General features: G+C 46.2%; 1 protein-coding gene across 1 annotated transcript in view; it reads left to right on the top strand.

Annotated features, from left to right (window-relative positions):
• PITX1 (paired like homeodomain 1) overlaps positions 1–20,821 on the top strand; it is a 56,103-nt gene extending 35,282 nt beyond the window's left edge. Inside the window, exons 3-5 of the mRNA XM_061617177.1 lie at positions 5,017–5,166; positions 10,794–10,999; positions 18,924–20,821. Of these exons, the coding sequence (XP_061473161.1) occupies positions 5,017–5,166; positions 10,794–10,999; positions 18,924–19,457 (890 nt within the window). The 3' untranslated portion in view covers positions 19,458–20,821. The remainder of the gene's footprint in view (positions 1–5,016; positions 5,167–10,793; positions 11,000–18,923) is intronic.
• The last annotated feature ends 312 nt before the right edge of the window (positions 20,822–21,133 follow it).

The raw sequence follows: 21,133 nt of genomic DNA, 5'->3' as shown, positions 1-21,133 counted from the left end.
AAACACACTTGCTTAGAAGCAGCTTCTAAGGCGAGCAGTGCTGTCCCTTTGATTTCAAATGAAAGGGGTTGTGGATTGGTGGTTTCTAGAGAGGTGAGAGTAAACCATTGAAAGGCCATTTTCAGGGCGTAGTGGTTCACCTGCAGGGCTTTGACGTTCTCCTAAAAATAATTTGCTCTGGGCTTGTTTGGGAAAAGTCAGCTTAGCCACTCTCCAGTCTTCAATTCACACATTTGTTGGGGAAGAAGGGAAAAGCTGGAGGAGCAATAAAACAAGATCAGCCTAAGGAGATCACGGGGCCGTGGACTTCAGGAGTTTGCTAAACCGAAAGTGGCTTCCTAGGGTGTTTTTTCTCTTTTGGAGAAGTAGATTCAATGACACTCCCCGGAATAAGGAGTGTGAAGGATGACACACCCAATACCAGGGCAGAGAATTGTTCTGATTATCTCTGAGAGTGTTTTATTTTAGGACAGGGCAAACCTGGGGGCTGGATGAAATGTTCCTTTAGATCATAGGTGGGGAACCTGTGGCCCTCTGGATGTTGCTGAACTACAACTCCCATCAGCCCCAGCCAGTATGACCAATGGCAGAGGATGCTGGGAATTGTAATTCAGCAACATCTGGAGGGCAACAGCTTTCTCACCCATACTCAGATAGTCGTCGATGATTCTGTGAGTTTAAATATAACCCCAGCCCTTTAAAAATAACACAGAGATGTTTGCCCCTAACTTCAGCTTGATGTGGAGACCATCCTTTGAGCATAGGAACATATACCTAACTGGATCCTTCCAGTACTCCCCTTAGGCCAGGGATGGTGAACCTCGAGATGGTGATGGACTCCACCTCACCCAAGCCCCAGCTAGCATGGCCAATGGTCAGGCATGATGGGAGTTGTAGTCTAGTAGCATCTGGAAAGCCACAAGTTCCTCACTCCTGCTTTAGGCCAATTGAGCAAGATCTTGTATGGACTGACCTTCAGGATCAAAGGCACGTTTGTTTGAGAACAGGGCCTCCTTGCTTTCAAATGGAATACTTTCCAAGGAACTGTGCTTAGGTATGCCTTTGCTGCAGATTGATTTATTTGGCAATGGTAAAGTTGTCACTGAAGCACTCCTGGTTATATGTTTTTCAAGATATGACGGGAGTTGGTCCTCCACAATGGAGTGGAGTGGGGTGGAGTGGGGTGGGGTGAGAGACTTCCTTAGAGATGACAAGGAAAAGTCCAGGTTCTGGTCTCATCTTTCTGAGTTGCAATTTTCCCCCTTTCTTTAACATCTAAAGAAGGTATTTCTATCCAAAATGTCTATTCTGTCCAAAACAGACACTTTGCACAAAAGAACAATGCTAAATAACATCATTGTCAACCTTTGTTATTTAATGCAGTATGCATGACAGACAAGGCAACATTTCAGAGAATGGGGAGACGATGGCAGAACATCCATACCTCTCTCCAACCCAGGTTTGTCCAAGAAGGGGTGGAGATTAAATGGTCTTTCAAAGATGAATGTGCAATTTAATATGCACCAACACAAAGAGATATTTATATAGTCATGTGAAGGAACTGAGAGCCAGTGTAGTGTAATGGTTAGAGTGTTGGACTATGACCTGGGAGAATCCGCACACAACCATGAAGCTCACTGGGTGACCTTGGGCCAGTCACTGCTTCTCTGCCTCAGAGGAAGGCCATGGTAAAACCACCTCTGAATACCACTTACCATGAAAACCCTGTTCATAGGGTCAACATAAGTCAGGATCAACTTCAAGGCACTCCCTGAGTTTGAGTGAAGGAACTATAAATACAAGCTCCATTCTGTTGAGAGTTACCGGCTTTTTTTTTTGCCATCCATCTGCTGAAACCTTTAGTGAGGATATGTATGTATGATGTTATACTATTATAGCTACGTAGAGATCAAACCGCAACCCATCTACCAAGTAGGACAAACTTTTCAACAGGAATCCTGGTTTCCAGTGGATCTGAAAGTGGAGTTGGGGTGGGGAGAGGCTTGATGTTGTGCCTTTGAGGCCAGTATAAAGCGAGCCTGGCTTGGAGAAAATCTTTCAAGAAGCAGGAATAAGGGGAAAGCCTGTCCTCGGTTTGAAATGTCCCGTGAGTGCCCAGTCAGCTTCAGCGGGGTGTGTGAGAGAGAGAGAGGTCGGGATGACGGGCAGAACTGTAAACAGCTCGTTATGGAGTCACCAAAGTGGCTCGCGCGTGTACACACAGGCACATGCACGCGCGCGCACGGCAACCACAACCTTCCCAGCTTCAGCCAACCTAAGAAAAAGTTGCCCTGGCCCCAACAATTAAGCTTTAAACCAATCGGCTGACAAGCTGCAAAGAAGATTGTTTTAGGCTGTAATCCATAACCAGTTTACCAAGTCGTTCTCCTGAAATTCTCTCGGATGAGTGCTTCGCAGATTGTGGTAATCCCTACAGGCCACCCAGCTGACTGGAAGAACGAGAATTTAAGTGCACGTAGGCTGCGATCCACGTCACGGAAATCTATGGCAAAACTCCCATGGAATGCAATGGTTGCATCCTCAGGTAAATAATAATAATAATAATAAAATTTTATTTGTGAGTCGCCTATCTGTCCGAGTTAAGGGACACTCCGTGAAGCTGCAGCCTCGCGGACGTCTACATGGGAGTAGAAAGTTCCAGTGATCTAAAGGCAACAATGATTAGTATGGTGATGCTGGTCTGGAGATTGTCGCTTATGAGCATTCTGTCAGAAACCAGAGGGACGCTCCCAGCCAATATTTTTTCCTAGATTTACAGCAATGGGAAAAGTGAGTGTAAGGGGCAGGCGTGAAAACGGCCCTAAATATCAAGATTCCATGTGTCGAGATCGAAGGGCCTCGAAAGCGGCACTCTCACAGGCTGAAAGCATCTCATCGCATCCAAGCAGCATCCCATAAGAAAAGCCTGTATTTTAAATCTGTCTCTCGTATTAGGAAGATCCTCTCCGGCTGCCCCACTGAAGGAGAGGGTGGGGTCTGCTGGGGCCTCATTTCTCCCCTCCAGGCCTCATTTCTCCCCTCCAAAGGCTCCAGAAATGGCCAGCGAAAAAGCCTGCAGTCTCTGGTCCCATGAAAACAAATTATCTCCCTTCCGTGTTCGCCCTCCCCAAATTAAAGGCCACCGGACAAGTTCTTTCGCTGCTACATTTAACCCTAATCCCTAAAAACTGAGAACTTTCCAGTGCTCAACCTTTCCATGCCATGAGAGGGGGAGCGGGGGGAAAGAGGTGTTTGACTGGACCGTTTCATCCTGCAAAGGAGGGTGGTCGTAATTTCCAATCCAGTAAAGTTTAATTTATTTTTTCGTCAAATCCCAAACGAGCCTTGCTTTCTGTGGATTTTTCGATGGGGCATTTGGATTCGGGTTTGAAATCTTTTCCCCCCTCCTCTCAAAGTGGACGGAGGGTCGGAGGTAAGAGACCTCTCAGCTTCCAGAACCTAATTCCGCAACTAATTCTCACCCTACGAGAGCAATTCCGTGGAATTCGGCCCCGTTGCTTTCCATGGGTCTCACACACCTCCTAAGCAATCTCACAGTCCATTTCTTTACACAAGGCGAATTACTTCAAAAGAATCACCCGCCGCCGCCGTTGCCGCCCTCGGTCCCTAAAGTAGTTGTGGCTTGCAATCCTATCCACACAAAGTCTTACTGAAAAGGTAAGACGTAATACCCAGGAAAATCCGTTATAGACGATTCCCATCCAAGCGCTGAAATAGCGGGGGAAGGCCGTCTTTTTTACCATCTTACAGCCCAACCTTGTGTTGGATTGCTGGACAGTAAGTCCTATTGTCTTCAGTAGGACTTTCTCCAAAAGTGTATTTAGGACTGGAGTCTCAACCATGAATATGATGGGATTGTTTAAAAAGTCGTGCAAGCCGATCCTATGACACGTTTACTCCCACTTAAGCCCCGCCGCTTCCAATCAGCTTCATTTTCAGGTAAATGGGCATAAGGCTGCGGTTCTTCGGAAGTAACTAATCCCCTTGAAGTGAGCTCGGACATGCGCCCTGACTTCCAAACAGTGCGTGCTGTACAATGCCATTGAAAGCGGGATGGTGGTGGTGGTTATAGATTTCTATAGGATGTGGCCTCAAAAGATGTGCCCTCCGAGGCAAACATTTCCCGGTAGGAAAACTGCCTTGACTTCAACCCAGTGGGCCTCACCTTGAGGGGGCGATCTACCCTCGCCGCCACCGCCGCGCCCACCCCCAGTTCTCCCTCTCCGGTGATGTCAATGCCAGAAGGTCCCCTTTGCTTGGAATTGGACCTTGGATTGCACCATAAATTCTGGAAGGAGGTAGGCACTGATGGAGAGAGGGGCGAGCAAGCTGATTGGCTAAAGGCTTCTCTGGGGTGAAGAGCGACGTGCCGACCGTCGTGATTCTTTTAAAGCAAAGCGAGTGGAGAAAGAGAGAGAGAGAGAGAGGAGCCTCAAGGGAGGGAAGATCCTTCCGGGCTTCAGAGCGGGAGCTGTCTCTTTAAGAAATGAGCCAAGCTAGCCTCAAAGAGCGCTCGTCTGGACCTGGAGTCTGCAGGCAGCTCCAGTAGGCTGAGAGAGCGCTAGATGGCCGTGATCTATTAGCCAGGAGGACGGGGAGGTTTTGAACCTTCGGGAAGGGAGGAGCTTCGCTTCAGTTTACAGGCAGCCGTTCTGGGGCAGATCGCTTGAAGCTCTTTCGCTCGAAACTAGCCACCTCGCGCAAGTCGTCTTTTTCCCCACCTTCTCTCTCTTGAAGGGGGGGGGGACCTTTGCCACTTTCCCGCCTATGCAGCCGGAGCACCTCGAGGCTTGGCGGTGCCTGTCGTACAGCCAGGCAAGCCCGTTCCGGAGCCAAGTGGATTTAACAAGTACCACTAAAAAGCAGACTTCTGGTTGCAACCGCTGTGGAATAATCGTAACCCAGTCTTTGTAAGAAGCACACACGCACGCACGCACCCCCGAGGACACAGCAGGCCACGACTGAGTCTTCTTCTCGCTATGGATTCCTTTAAAGGTGGGATGAATTTGGAACGGGTTCCCGACGGCTTAAGACCGCCCCAGGCTCCCCACGACATGGCTCCCAGCTTCCATTTGCAAAGATCTTCCGAAGCCAGAGAACCGATTGAGAATTCCGCCAGCGAGTCCTCGGACACCGAAGTCCCAGGTAAGAATGGACGTCCTTTCCGGCGAGTGCGCCTAGTTGGTATGTATCTAAGGTAGGGAGAAGGAAATTCCTTCCTTCTCTACTAAGGAAAGATGCATCAGAGGAGCTTTGTTCAGTTTTTAATCAGGTTAAACGTCTTTCTGCCATATGTCTTATACTGCTCTTATGCAACCGAAAAGTTGGGTGTTGTTCAGATGTATATTATGTTTATACTTTTTTTTTTAATGCAGCTATACATTTCTTTCAGAGCTTCCATTCGGGGTGCGGTTTTTCCAGAATGTTTCTGAAATCATGTCAGCTCTGCTGGCGTTATTTTCCAGTTTGGAAAGCGTACACAAGCAAAAAGATCTCGCTGTCAAAGACGGGGAGGCATCCATCAAAAATCAGGAGGGGATGAGGGGGTGGGAATGTAAGGGAGAAAATTCCAGACAATTAAAAGTTATATTATTCCATAGGCTATCCATTACATTACATGAAACTTGGCAGTGAATACAAGATGTCTTCGTAAAGGGAAGAGTCATTTTTAGCAGAGAACAATGCGAGAGAGAGAGAGAGAGAGAGAGAGAGTAGGTCCTATTCGTGTTTATATGGCAGAAAGATCCACTGAGCTCAAGGCAACCTACTCTCAGGTGAACGTGTGTAGGACTGCAGCCTTAAAGTTTGTCGGTTTTTTAAGGAGAATTTTGGATTACTCTCTTCCCCCCACACACGCAAAAAAACCCTGTGTCTGCCTGTTTCAAAGTTAGGGGACGTCTCGTGTGTAATAAGGCCCCTTCGCTGAAGAGGTTATCTTCTATCTCAACAGAAGACAGGCTCACAGAGTCCCTAAGGAATGCCCCTAAAGTCAACACCAACAACCTTATTCCTTGCCTTGACATTTTGTTCCGATAGGTCTTAAAGTATCATTTAAAGACCCATTGGAAGTAATGAGGCCAACACCTCAATGGCTGATTGTAACCTGGAAGTGAATTATTTGGGGCAAATGCACAGTAGGAGGTTATGGCTTTAATCCTGTACACCCTTCCTTGGAAGTGAACTCTATGAGACTTACTGCCCAGTGCTATGTTATCCCACTGTGTCCAACGAGGGCTTACTCCCAGGTAAGCGTGCACAGGATTGTAGTGCAATTTTCGAGAACACAAAGTGTACTGATTTCCATAAAAAATTAAATCACTTTTCCGATCTCTCGAACGGTCCCGTTCTGCGTTTGCAGTTGCATTGATAATTGTGACTTTAGCCACATATACCTGAAAGAGTGTGGCACGCGCGCAGACACACACACATGCAATATATACATATTGGTATGTTAGCAGCTGATGAAGGCAGAAGCTGAAACGTTTTGTTAATATAATAAAAACCTCTGTTTGGTTAATCACAATTACATTCATATATATATATATATATATATATATATATATATACACACACACACACACACACACACACACACACACATATGCACATGCACACACATTATGTATCGATAATGCACCTGCGCTTGCCTACCTTCCGTTGACGAAGGAACATAGATCAAGAAAGGCAGGGAAAGTTACATGTCTACTTAAAATGCACCTAATTTGTGGAATAACAGGAAACCCCGTGTAAAAACAGTCGCAGTAGGCCTGAAATTGGTCTCTAAGTTGCCCTACGGAAATCAGGTTCATTCTTGACTCAAGGTGCTCTTCCGAAGTCCTTTGAAGATAGGGAAATTTGGTTTCAGCGGCTCCAGCGAAAAAGAGGCTCCTTAAGGCCCCGCCAGGTAATCGATAAATAGGCCACTCTTTTTTCAAGGGCGGTTCGCCAGCTGCCGGGTCTCGGCTGAAAGGCTGCGGCGAGAGAGCCGCGGGAAAGAGGAGGGGGCTGCTCCAGGTTGTCGCTGTACTCCTAAACTGTGGCTCATAAATCCCAACGGGGCTGGGGTAGCGGGGCCGTGTCCTCCATGCCAAGGCACAAAGTACCTTTCACTTCTTCTAAGGGGGAAAATGTGCTGAGACCAATTAAGCCTAATGTATGATATGACTGGAAACTATCAGAGGCCCGTCGGAGCAGGCAGACTTTTTTTAAATTGCTGGCTTGGAAACTGGAGAGATGGGCTTTTTCCTGTTGGGAGTGGAGGCTCAGCTGGAGGACCTTCTGTTAAAGTTTGATAGGAAGACTGAAAACCATCTTCTGCTGCTGGTGGAGGAGATGCACAACACAGCAAATCCTTCCAGTCCCGGAGTAGCTGCTTCGGCCATTTGCATCTCGACAGAAGATCATACCTCCAACTACAGTTTTCCTAAATTGTGTGAACATTGAACAACACTGAATGCTGAACAACACTGAACAACATTCAAACATTTTAATGTATTGTTTTTTATCTTGTATGTCGCCCAGAGTGGCTGGACAACCAGCCAGATGGGCGACTAATAAATTAAATAAATAAATAAATAAATAATGAAACTGGCAAGAGGATGAATCCAAGGCCAAGATTGCCGTTGCCTTGACGGAGGACGGTCCCTCGGTTGAGGCCAAAGATTTATATGTCTTTTTTTTTTCTTGTCCGTGTTTTCCTCGCCTTTTTCTTCTCGCCTCGCTGGGCGTTCCAGATTGTCCCCGCCCCGGGCAATTTGAAGAAACGGGAGGCCGTTGGAAATCCTTTTTTCCGACGCTGCTAGGAAGCCCGTCTTTCCAGAGATGACAAGGGTTAGGAGCCTAGTCATGGGTGCAGGGCGAGGGGTGGAAGCGGGGAGATCTGGGTTGGGAAGGGCGTCTGGTCTGGACATCACCAAGGGAGCTTTAACGAGGCGAGCGCGTTGTTCCAGGCCTTGCCTTGTTTGCTTTGCAAACTGCTTATTGGAAAGAGGGCCATCAGAGCTGCAATAAGGTCATTCGCCACTTTGGGGTTTGAACCGTGTCACCGTTTGAACTCTCCTATTTACTTTCAAAGCTCCCAGATGAGCCCAGGAGTAACTTTAAAGGGGAGGGGAGAGAATATGAATTAATAACTTAAAAGGGATTTGGGGGGAGGGAAACTAGAGCTCCTTTATTTAGGATTTTCAGTGCATAGAATATTCTCACAATAAGCTACGTTTTTTAAATTCGTTTTAAATTAAATTAAATTCCAAGCCTTTGATTTAGGATAAGCATCTTAGATACAAATTAAAGTGAACCAAAAGGTATTTGCGTGAGTCCCTAAAATGTATGTGTATGCTTGTTTGTATGGGTAGTGTGTGTACCTAAATATGCACACTAATGGGCGTCCACGTGTGTGTGTGTATACACACACACACTTCCTTTTCGCTCTGCAAAGTGGCACGTAGCGCTTGATCCAAAGAAAGTGAAGAACTTTGAAACCCCACTGATTAAAGCATATACTTTAATCTCCACCATTGAAATCAATGGGACATAAAGAGTTTACTGTTGGATGGATCTTGCGCTATGGTTTTGTTTGTTAATTGTATAAACATTGATGTGCTGTACACATATTTAGGCCCACCTTCCATTACACTTTGTGCATGGCAATGCATGCAGAAACAAGAAGGTGACGATTCTAAGTAAATGCCACAGAAGTGGGACTTCAAATCATATCAGCATGTACGTTTATGTTGGTGCATACAAAACCCCTCTCACGAGACACATACACACAATAGTCTATGCCTGAGATCCATAACCCCTTTATTTTTCAACTTATTCCATCTATTTTAAGAAAGTTACTTAATAGACAGGCGCTGGGGAGTGAATGTGTTGTTTTTATTTTATTCTCTTCGTTTATATTGTTGATTTCTCTCTGATGTGTGGGGAGTCCAGACCATCCCAACTGAAGGAATTTGTGTGTGGACTCCTCTTTGCAGATTGCAATAAACACGCACAGGACATAAGCATATAGTAACACACATCTCATTCTATTTATAAAATCCTTTAGATCATTTCCCTTTAAAAACCGATTGCAAGTCCTGGCTCCGTAACATCGGAGCAGTGTGCAACAGTGAATGAGTATATTATCCAGCAAAGCAGGCCATAAGCATCCCTAAGCATTCCTACTCGGAAGTAAGTGCCACCGAGTTCAATGGTCTTTGCTCCCAGGTAGGATTGCAAGCAGAATGACTTCAATGGCTGTGCCAAGTTGAGCCGGAGTACTTAAAATGCTTTACAGCAAAGCATCACAGGAGACAATCCTTTGGGATTAAGTCCGAGGGGTCTCCGTGGGCTTTTCTTTTGAGTAAACACGCAGACGATCGGTCTGAAATCACGGTTCTGCTATAAATGTGTTAGCATCGTAGTGCAGGTGAACGACGAAGTTTCCTGAAATCAAACTGGCTTGTCTAGGTATTTCCTCCTAAATTGCTTTTAAATAACCATGGATTGGATTCCCTCTGCACCGGCGCGTGCGCCAGGTTTAGAACCTGGTTGCGTTCGTATGAAATGGTCGTTATATATTTTAAGTAACTAAATTGATATTCTTTAACTATAAATAGAAAATGTAGACTTGGAGCAAACTAAGGGCTCTTCAATCAGTGTGCGTGCAGCACGAGCCTATGCGTGTTTACTCAGAAGCAAGTCAACCGAATTCAAGGATATTTACGCTCAAGTTAAGTGCGCATTACATTTTCCCAGCTGAAGTCAATAGAACTTAGAACTGTCTTAACCTTTGCTAGTTTTTGTCCTCGGAATTTTTCTTTATTGACTTCCAGAGGGCTGTAGGTTGAAGGCACGGTCCCGATGTAAATGCAAATGCCAACAGGAGCTTATACCAATCGTGGCCCTAAACGCACACGTAGATATTACGTTTTGTGTGAAAACGTGTGTACACATCCTGCACTTTGAAATGGAAAAGAATTCAAATAATATTCGTGCTCCAAAGCTGTAGGTAGGTGTTAGGATCCAATGCATTTTATTTTTGTTGTTGTTGGTTAGCTAGTTATATTTAACTAACTAAAAAACTTTTTTGTCTAACTGAAAAATCTGCAGACTTTAAGAATCCAAATTCCCAAACTATAACTTTAAACCAGTTGTATGAAAAGCCTCGTTTGGGGTTAAGTAAATTCTAAGGTTCCCCTTGTGGGGAGTAAATGTTGTGTCCCTACGTCTGTCATTTTACCCTCCTGATGTGATAGTAAGATATCCAACCACAACAACAAAAATCTAAGTGAATTCTTCATTGTTTTTAGAGACTTTTTAAAAAAAACATGAAGTGATGACTTGTAAAGAAGTTTTTGTGAGTTTCTCCCACCTTTTAAAAATATTTCCTTCCTCATAGGTTAATTAAAACACACACACAATTCTTTCCCTTTTTGTAGGGTTCAAAGTCTTCTGCATAAAGAAAGGTTAGATCAAGATCCGGAGTTGATAGGCCCTCCTTTCTGTAATGGAAAATCCTCTGTCCTGGGTTGTGTTTGATGGGGCTTTCCGAAACAGACGAGCTGGTTCCAGTCCAAGAGCTCTCGCTGCTGTGGAAGGATGTAACTGGGGCTCTGCAGAGCAGCAATTTAGATTTCACTTTGTGCAGATTTCTTGCCGAAAGAGGGTTTAGTTAGGATGTTTTGGGCTAGGGAGGTGGGAGAAGCCTTTTGCCGTGTTTTAAAAAACCATTTTGTAATTTATTGATTTTGTCTCGACATATATGCTCCGCCCTTTTGCCTTTCCAGAAAAGGAGCGAAGTGGTGTGCAGAAAAGCGACGATGGGAACGCGGATGATCCGGCGAAGAAGAAGAAGCAGAGGCGACAAAGGACTCACTTTACCAGCCAGCAACTGCAGGAGCTGGAGGCCACTTTCCAGAGGAACCGCTACCCGGACATGAGCATGAGGGAAGAGATCGCGGTGTGGACCAACCTCACGGAGCCCAGAGTCAGGGTGAGCCGACCTCCGCTCTTCTCTCCACGGCCTCCCCTGTTAATCCAACCATTTCCCCGGCTGCCTGAAGACGCCTAGAAGTCCGCTAGTAAAAGCTTAGTCGATTGCAAACTCACCTGGGCATGGCCGCTTTTGACCACGCATTGATGGAGCCGAGATCGGAAACGGGTTTACTCGGAAGTAAGTCCCAATGCCTTCCTTGGGACGTACCTCCCAGTAAGTTTGTTGCAGATCGCGGCCTTATTCCCGGTCAGCGTGCGGAGGATCTTTTTGTTTTTACAGATCCTGAACCGTCTTTTGTCAATTTCGCTTTCTGCTAAGAAGACCGACAGAGGATTGTCTGTAGCGTGTAACTGGAACCTGGGTCCTGATTTGTAGGCTTTTGGCCGGGAGGGGAGAGAGAGGGTCCTCCTGACCGTGGGGAGGTAGGGGAGTCCCTGGGCCCACAGCTGCTGCATAGGAGGCGGCAAAATAAAGAAATAAACCCCGGGGCTGAGTTGGGCCCGACTAGGAGGCTTCTACTGTACTCCCGCTCTAATTTAACGTCCCCGCCTGGACCCACGAAACACCAGCCGAGGTAGAGACTGCGGCCCTCTGCACGCTTGCCCGGAAGGAAGCCCCACGGGGAAAAGTGAGGCTGACGGCCGAGCAAGCGTGGTGGGCTGCACGGTTGACGTCCCAACATGGTGCAAGGAGACATGCGGTCCAACACGGGCAGCCCACACCCCTAGCCAGGCTTCCTCCGAAGGGAGTCTCGCGCCTTCCTCCCAGGCGACTCGCGCGGAAGATTGCAGGCTCCGACTTGTGCCCACTTAGCTCGGGAGTACGACATCAAATGGGATTGACTCCCGAGTCGACCCGGGTAAGCCCCAGCTCCAGATCTTCGGCAATCCGAGGGCGGGAGCTGCTGAAAACCCAGCTGCTGCACTTCAGGGATCGGGCCTCACTTGGGCGGCGCTTGAGCGCCAAAGAGTGAAGGCGCAGCCCCCTTTGGGGGGTTAGGGCTCATGCTCGGAGGTCGCTGATTCATAGGGTCGCCATAAGTCGTAACTGACTGGAAGGCACCTACATCAGCAAGGGCTCTTGGGGGGCGCCCATCTCGGCCCACTGTGTCAGGGTCGATGCAAGTTCCCGCCAGGGGCTCAGATGCGACTTCCACAGGAATGAGTCGCGGATCCTTGGCAATGCGTGCGGTGCCGCCCGAGCCCAACTGGGATAAGGAAGCTGAAAGGCCCGCTGGGCGCCTCCAACAGCCCCGAAGCGAGGCCTCATCGGGAGCCTCGGGAGCTGCCTTACACTGCGTCAGACCCCTTGGTCCCTCTAGCTCAGTATTGCCCACACTGACTAGCTGGTTGATTTACAATGAAATCGCCACTGCCTTCCATTGACAGTCTTGGGAACACTCGCCAATGACTCAGTAGAGCAGAGTGGGCTTACTTCCGAGTAAGCATGCAGAGGCTTGGCCTGTAAACAAATAATATTCTTTGTCGAGGGAGAGAGGGAAACACGCCACATACCCTTCTCCTTTTCTGTGGCATGGGACAAACGGGACTTGGCCAGGAGAGACGTCTTTCCGGGTTGATTGTTTCCCCCTGGCTTCATGCAATGCAGCGGCCATTTAATTCCAAGCGGGAAATCTATTTTCTCTTCCGGCGATGGCTGGGGGCAGAGAGGGAGCGCAGGCATCCGCGTGTAGAGGCTTTTTCATGGGCCCAGAAAGGGGCTTTCTTTCTTTCTTGGCCCCGGCTGTTATGGGGCGGTGTTTCAGTTGTACAGTGTTTCCTTGGCGCATTTCATTCGGTGCTAGGCGAGAGCAGCGGGAAATATCCACAGAAGTCGAAATGGGGGCAGGACTCTGGACTTTAGTTCTTAGTTTAAAGAAAATTAAATATATTCGACCAATTTTAATAAATGGGAGAGTTTCTGACTCGCCCTGCATGTAGTGTTGGGTTTAAGCCTTTTCTGTGCCGCTGGGTCACAGCGCATCTTTAGCTGTATGGCCGAATGCAAGCCCCATTCCTGTCCACAGGGCAGCTTTCCCTGGGATGCGCGTTAGGAATGGCGCTACCTGGGCAGACTGTTGTGTTTACCTCCTGTATTTAACAAATATTGCAGAATGTGTTGCAGAATGCGGCGGTTTTATTCCAATAAATTAAGAGCGTTGCCCTCCATTGCGCCTCGCGACTAAAACACTGGGCACGATCCAGCCACCAATAACCACTTCTGTGGGTGCAAGTCCTCTGGAGCTCATTGGGACTTACTTTCAAGTAACGATGCCCTGCTTTGGGTTGCATGTCACACTAAATTCAGAGGGAGAGTCAAGTACTCTCTTTAGTAAACTTACTTCACAGGGAGTAAATTCCATTGCACTCAGTGGGACTTCTGAGTACATATATTTGTGGTTGTTGCCCTTTAACTGTGGCTGGATCGTGGCCACTGCGGGAAAATAAATCCCTGTGAAGAGAATGTTACTTAATATGTCCAGCTCAAGGTCTGTGTGTCAGAGAGAGAGATGCAAAATCCTTAAAATCAACCGAGAACCGTTTATGACAGATCCTATTTCCTGTGCGGTTTATTTTATTTTATTTTGGCCGCTCCTTCCGTATGTTAGAGTATAGATTGTTTTAACAGTAGTAGCGTGATTCACAAATCTGGCTTTTTAGCCGATGGACCAGCTATCCTGATCATATCCAACGGCTTTCAGTAGAAGTTTATTTCAAACGTATGGACCTAAGGTTTACGCTAAGAAAAGTCCCCTGAAATTAAACCAACTTCAAGTTCAGCGTTCAGGATCAGGGTAAGAATCCCATTGGTTTTGGCTTTATATGGGGTGGGCTTTTTGGAGTGGTGTGTGACTCTAACTTCCTCCCCCCCCCAACAAAACCACACTTTCCATTAAATAGATTTCGTTGGAATCAATGGCTCTTAACTTCCAAGTTCACTAGCACTCTGCAGACCAAAATGTAATGAGGGTAAACTCAGCCAGCAGGGCAAGCTGCATTGGACTCCCAAGTCAGCGAAGGGTTTAGTCCCGAATATTTGCAGAGCCGACTTTCTAGACATCTCTTACCTGCAACTGCAGAGGCTGCTTCTGTTTGTTTGTTTTTAAAGTGGCCCAAAATGGCAGGGGAGGAAAAACGACTAGCATTTTGTTAGACTTTCTCTGTGCTCGTTTTTAACTTTGGGTTTTTCGTTTACTGGACTTGTTTGGAGGGTGTGCCCCTCACCACCGATTTCTTAATTTCGGGATCTTCCCCTGCATTGTGCTTTCTAGAAGGAAGAATGAAGCCTTCTACCGCCGGGAGCTGTGGGTGTGTTTAATCCCTGCTGAGGAAGTGTAGTTTGCGAAAGAATTACAAAGGATTGAAGTGAGTGTGTCAAACTGCCCACTGAGTTAAATGGTTCCTGTAGCAACCCTCTTAAAACCTCTTAATGGGCGCGAGTGAGCGACCACTGCAAAGGGGCTGATATACCGAAGAAAAAAGTGAATGGGGGTATATTGTGAAAACTTCAAAATCAACTGGCGAGACTGTTAGGAAAATCCTACTGTACCCAAATGAGGTCCTGGATTTTTGGAAACCATGGTGAAACCTTATCCTATGATTGCTTACTTGGAGGTAAATTGCATTAAGTGCAATGAGACTCCCAAGTAACATCTGCATAGGATTACACCTTCCTCCGCATTGGTCTGCTTCCAGCGGTCAAGTGGCACATTAGGAGGAAGGCCCCCTTACTTATTTTTGATGCAAAACCTGCATGGGATCAGAAGCTTAACTGGTTTAGGGATCGGGGTACTAGGAAATCCTAAGAGGTTAAATATTTATTTCAGAAATCTAAATTACACTAGCCATGTCAAAGTCAGCTCCACTGAGTTCACCGGGGCTCACCCCCAGGTAAGCATACCAGAAATTGCAGCCCTTAAGGCCTTTTGTAACAACTCATCAGGAGCCAATAGCTTCCAAATAAAAAGTAGCTTTTGTAAGGAAGAGATGAAAATTCAAGCAGCAAGGTGAGACTCAAGTCTCACTGTGATCAATGGGAGTGCTTCTGTAACTAAATATGGGCAGGGCCAGAGAATGTGCTGTATTTTTGTAGTGAGGCACTTAGGCTAATTTTGGCAGGATCCAGCCAAAGTGAAGCATCTTAAAGCTGTGTGATGCCTTTGGGGGCAATGTACACCTAACCCCTATTCATATCTCCTGAGTGGCGTCATTCCCCAGTGCATTCTCAGGTGCACATTCTCAGTAAGTAGGTATAATGTGGTAGCCACAAGGACTGGTATCTCTATCCCCATTTGCAACCGAACTTAATCTGGGCAGAATGCTACCCTCCTTAATTCTGTCTCAAGCAGAGATCATTTCAGAAATTCCACTTCGGCCTATGTCAACCGCTGAGACCTGGGCAAAACAAGCTGATAAAACACTGCCTGCAGACTACCTTTTTGATCTTTGCATGGCAGTCAGCTTCACTAGCAGAAAAGAAGGTTTCCTTCAAGTCAGTTGTGGAGTTGGGTTTATGCTTATAAACTGCTAGAAGCCATTCTGGCAATCAATAGCTATATTAATTAATTAATGATCTTATCGAGGATCTGGGCATAAACTGGACATTTCATGTCTGCCTTTTATCTATCGAATCTATCCATCTATTCGGAACTGCCCTAAAAATCTAGTTTTGCCAATCCAACCTTAATTTGCTAAGAGGACCTTCCTTTAAACTGTCTAGAAGCCATCATTAAAACTATTGACCTCATTTTCAGGAAATTCCTGGCTGGAAGCACCTTCTGAGAAGTGAATTACAGGTTTTGAGCGCACTGTCTGTCTTCGTTTCCTGTTTTATATTTACACCAGATCCTGACCCCCCCCCCCCCGGTCTTTCCTCCTGAAAATTCGACTTTCTGTTTTCCCTGTATAATTCTAGGTTATTGCACCTACAATCTCAGGCATTTGTGAGCATCACCTACAGAGGGATTTTAAATACAAAGGTCTGTTTTAATGAGCTCCTTGCCCCCTTGAAAAACAGAACATCTTTTCCACTTTGGGGAAGGCTCATGCTCCCAGAATTTGAGTGAATTTGATGTCACCTCTTATTTGCTGGTTGCTGTAACTGTACTCAGCCAGGACCTGCAAAGACCATAACCCCCACCAGTAACACAGGCAGTTCCAGAGATACTTGCCACCGAAGGGGAGATTTTTAACCCAGAACAGAAACCACGTGGATGAGGCCCAATACTTCCCTGTTAAATATGCAGTCTCTTACCAGGAGGCTAAACCAGATCTGGCTGTGTCCTGCTTCAGATTATGAGTTGGGTGGCTTTTCCTGTTCTCTGAGCCCTGGAGGTTTTATGAAAGGGAGAAGGCTTTGCGTTCCTAAAGATGCAGTTTCCGAAAATCTGCATCAGACCCCCCTTCTTTCCCTGTTTTTTTACATTAAACCCCAGGAGCCTCTTTTCCCTCTCCAGCAGCAAAGCTGTAAATTCTAAATATTGAAAGACAGATGCTGCATCCATTCAAAGGCAAAAGACAGTAGGGGGTGGTGGGCTCTATGCTTACCTTAAACATACTTGTACAGCCCCCCTTTTATGATCTGTACAGAGGGTTTGTTTGTTTAACCGCATTAGGATTGGAGAAAGCAGACTAGCCTCCATAACCAGGGCCTGATCCCAAGAAGTTTGGGCAAGGATAGTTAATACTCAGCAGCAAAGGGAAGTGAGAAACTGAAATTTGGGAGATCATAAAGAGGAGGTGGATGGGGTGCCAGTCCCAGGCAGCAATCTGCAGGAAGGGATTTATCAAGGTCCTAAAGAGCAGGAGGAAAAGCAATGGACAAAGCAGCTCTGTTTGTTTATTTATCTGGCCCTTCCTCCCACCAGGTGTTTTACTTCATGGTACCCCAGAGATACACTGCTTGGAAGAGGGTGGCACCTACTGAATGCATTTATAAGGAGGTGTATAAAGGAGAGGAGGAAGGCTTGAGATAAGGGAAATCCAGACAACCTTGGATGGGATCAGGCTGGATACCCACAGGAGGAACCAATGTCTTTTCTTCACTGTCCCCAGAAAGACATCCAGAGCGAGAGTTTGGTAAATGGGATATTGATTTAAATTTAATTCCTTTGTCGATTAATCAGTTAAAAGCCTTATTGAATCTAACATTCTTGAAGTGGCTTGCGGCCATCATTTTAATTATTTCAGTTGCTCACCAGAGACTGGAACTGGAGATCCAGCAATAAATTCTACTCTACTGGCTTCTCAGTTCCACTCTGTTGACTTCAGGTCAGGGTGTTCCTTTTGGAGGACTGTCGTCTAGATTGAGAAAATGGCTTCACTAGCATAATAGGTTATTGTATCCACACACAGCCTTCCCTATGGAGTTGAGCAGTATGAATATGGGCAATATTGCCAGTGACAACCAACTGACAGTTCAGCTTCTTTTAAAAATCCAGACAAACATTCATGTTAAAGATGTTCAAAGGTACTGTATCACTTTTGAAAGCAAGAATGGTGACCAGAGTTTGCTTCAACCAGAACAGCCAATGGGCAGGGATGCTGGGAGTTGTTATCCAGCAGGAAGGGCCACAGTTTCTCCACCCATTTTAAAAGCTGATTTATTGTTGTGTGATCTTATGTAGCCCAGTGGTTCCCAAACATTTCCCCCCACGGACTGCTTGAAAATTGCTAAGGGTCTTTGCGGATGATTTTTCTGCCTATTGTAGCAATTGTAATGTGCTGTGCTAGATGTATGGTTTTTAATGGCATTTTTATTGCTTCTGTTATTTCTTACCTATTGTATTTCGTTGCACTACAACTTGAATTCCACAGCATTCAGATTTTAAGTGGTCTTCACAGACATGCCACAGCCCACCTGAATGAAGCTTGCAGACCAGTGGTGGTCCACAGACCAGTTTGGGAACCCCTGGTATAGGCAATACTTTACTTTATCAGATGCAGCCAGGTTGTGGTGCGATAAAGAATAAAAACCAGCATAACAAGGTGACTCTACATGTTTATGAAGGACCTAGTCATCCTTCTATTAATAAAAATGAAAAATATAGGTCCTTACAGTAAGGGACATTCCTGAAGTAAACTCGTTTGGTTTGAGTCTAGTCTTAAATGAACCCTAGAACCTACTTTCAATGCCAAGGTTCAGGCTGGATCATGTGAGAAATGTATTGGAGTTTGTGCAAAAAAGCTAGTTGAATATCCAGAAGGTGCTTTCGTACCTATTTGGGGAATAAGAGGGAAAGGAAATAGCTTGTCAGCAGAAATAAATTTAACCTTGACACCTCTTCTTTTAGAAAGAATAATTTTGAACATGTGCAGAGTGTTTTCCCCTTAGTTAAGTTTTGGGCTCCCTCTCCCCCCTCTTGACAGCAAGGCATTTGAGCAGTGGGAGCAAATTCAGCAGCTGAGCCCTGGATCTGACATGAAGATGGAATCATGGAGACACAATCAGCCATATTAACTAAAGGGAACCTCAGTTGAACCTCAGTTGAGCAGAGAGGCTTCCTGGAAGCGTCTGGCTGGCTGTCAGTATCCTCCAGATATTGTGGAACTCCAACTCCCGTCAGCCAGCACGACCAAAAGACAGGAATGATGGGAAATGGCGTCCAACCCTGGATTAGATGGATTTAGGTCCTTAAATTCCATTTGTTGAATGTTTTCCATGAAATGGCTCAGGGGCCCCTGAGCCACAAAATTAGCAGGAGTGTCCCCAAGATGGTTGAGCACATTTTGAAGTCGTCTAATAAAGAAGATGGGGGGGGAATAAGACCGTCAGAGTATGAAATTACCTAACTTGCCCCACTGGCCCTTAGCGTGCACGGGCAGCGGGGGATCTTAAGCAGAAGCTGCGCCGGTGCTGTTGCTCCTCGTCCAGTTCTAAGCCTCCGGGCGTGCCTGTTCTTTCTTCGCCCCCCCCCTTGCAGGTATGGTTCAAGAACCGGCGCGCCAAGTGGCGGAAGCGGGAGCGCAACCAGCAGATGGACCTGTGCAAGAACGGCTACGTGCCGCAGTTCAGCGGCCTGATGCAGCCCTACGAGGAGGTGTACGCCGGCTACCCATCCAACTACTGGCACGCCAAAAGCCTGGCGCCCGCGCCGCTCTCCTCCAAGAGCTTCACCTTCTTCAACTCCATGAGCCCGCTGTCGTCGGCGCAGTCCATGTTCTCGGCGCCCAGCACGCTGCCCTCCATGAGCATGCCGTCCTCCATGGGCCACTCGGCCGTGCCGGGCGTGCCCAGTTCCGGCCTCAACAACCTCAGCGGCTCGTCGCTCAACACGGCCATGTCCTCGCCGGCCTGCCCTTACGGCCCGCCGGGCTCGCCCTACAGCGTCTACAGGGACACTTGCAACTCCAGCTTGGCCAGCCTGAGACTGAAATCCAAGCAGCACTCGAACTTCGGCTACAGCAGCCTGCAGAGCCCGGGCTCCACCCTAAATGCCTGTCAGTACAACAGTTGACGGGCGTCCTCTTCCTGAAAGGCACCGCGGCTGCGCCCAGGGGCAGGAAGACGCTCTGGAGGGGGGAAAGAGGAGGAAGGGACGGCGGGGGAACGGACGGACCAGCAATCTCTGGCAAGGAGAGAGGGAGATGCCCAAATCGAACCTTAATACATGGATGAGTTGCAATTTTTTTTCTCCTCTGGATGATGCGGGTTTTGTACGTGTGTTTACTTGAACTTGCACAGGACTTTCTTCTATAAGCGTCCACTTTATACGAGGAAATGCGATAACGGCGTGGTGGGGAGAAAAAGAGAAACCGCGAGAGTGATGAAATTATATGGCTTTGGGTGGGGCTCTTTGTGGTAGCGGGTGGGGAAAAGAGGCGTGGTTTCAGTGTTGTTTTTGCCACTTCAGGGGAAGAGTATATCGTTCGGCAAGAATGAGTTGAGGGGGCGGGGCGTGGAGTGGTTCGGATATGAAAGGATGAAACTCCACACGAGCAAATTCAGCATGACAAGGGTCAACCACTTCCATAAGATTCTGTTTTCTCTTTTTGCCTTTCCTTGTGCTTGGCCGTTGAATATATGATGTTGCTTTCAAATGCATGACTGTTGATGGGATTTGTTTCTTTTGCTGAAAGCGATGAAGACCCGACCATTCCGAGCACTAAGCAGCTGAAAAGGTTCCTACCTCTCTCTCATTTATATCCTCCCGAGACTGCAGTATCCCTCTTAATCTCCTCCCTTTGAAAAGGAACTTTGCAGAAACTTCCCCTCCTCTTTGCAAAGTCTTACTCTGATAATCAAATTATCATTCATCCTTATTTAATTTTTTTTAATTAAGAAAGAATTCTCCTAGATAATCTAGGAAAAATGCTTAAAGACATGCAAAAGGACTATCCTGAAATGTTGATACTGCATCTTAAATAAAGGAGTTAGAGTAGCTTCACGGATGGGGAAACTGTTTGAAAAAGTGACTTGTTTTTCCAGCTCTGAACAAAAAGCAAGGAACCCAAACAAGAAATCTTAAAAAGGTGTTATGATGTAAATGTAGATACTTAAAATGAGTTGTTTTTGTTGGCAAATAAAAAAAACCTATGGAAATGATAAATATGATCTTTAAATATTAATACGCATACAAAACGCATATGAAGTTTTCTTGCAGACATATTTGTTGCTTCTTTCTGTCAATACTTATTACTTGTAGATGACAAAGAAACATAATATAAAATGCACAAGGTACTTCTTTCCCAGTGTATTCCCACCTGTGGTAACCGTTATGCTGGATGTTTCAATAATGCTGTTGTGGAGGATGCAGTATATATTGTTTTATAAGTTATGTTTTTGTGATTTTTTTTCAAAATTAAGAGCATGGGAATAAAAAAACACCTCTTGAAATGCTTTTGGTCTTCCTTTCTAGCTGTATTAATGTCTAGACCTTCTAATCTAAAAACAATATCCTGGAGGATATTTTAAGATGATAGTCAACATTGCAACCTGGTGATGGTGAGTTTTTCTTCTTTTTTGTCTGGTACGTATAATGAAACAAAAAATGTAAACATTGCCATGAGACCAAATGAAAGTATAAATTGAAAGAGTACCACTGTAACTTCAACCTTGAGCACATTTACTTGCAATCCAGTCCCATAGATTTCACAGTGAGATTTGACTCGCAGCCGTTGCCTTAGCTCCCTG

The sequence above is a fragment of the Rhineura floridana genome, chromosome 3 (genome assembly GCF_030035675.1).
Source record: "Rhineura floridana isolate rRhiFlo1 chromosome 3, rRhiFlo1.hap2, whole genome shotgun sequence".
Lineage (NCBI taxonomy): Eukaryota > Metazoa > Chordata > Lepidosauria > Squamata > Rhineuridae > Rhineura > Rhineura floridana.
This window is presented reverse-complemented; position numbering and strand designations above follow the sequence as displayed.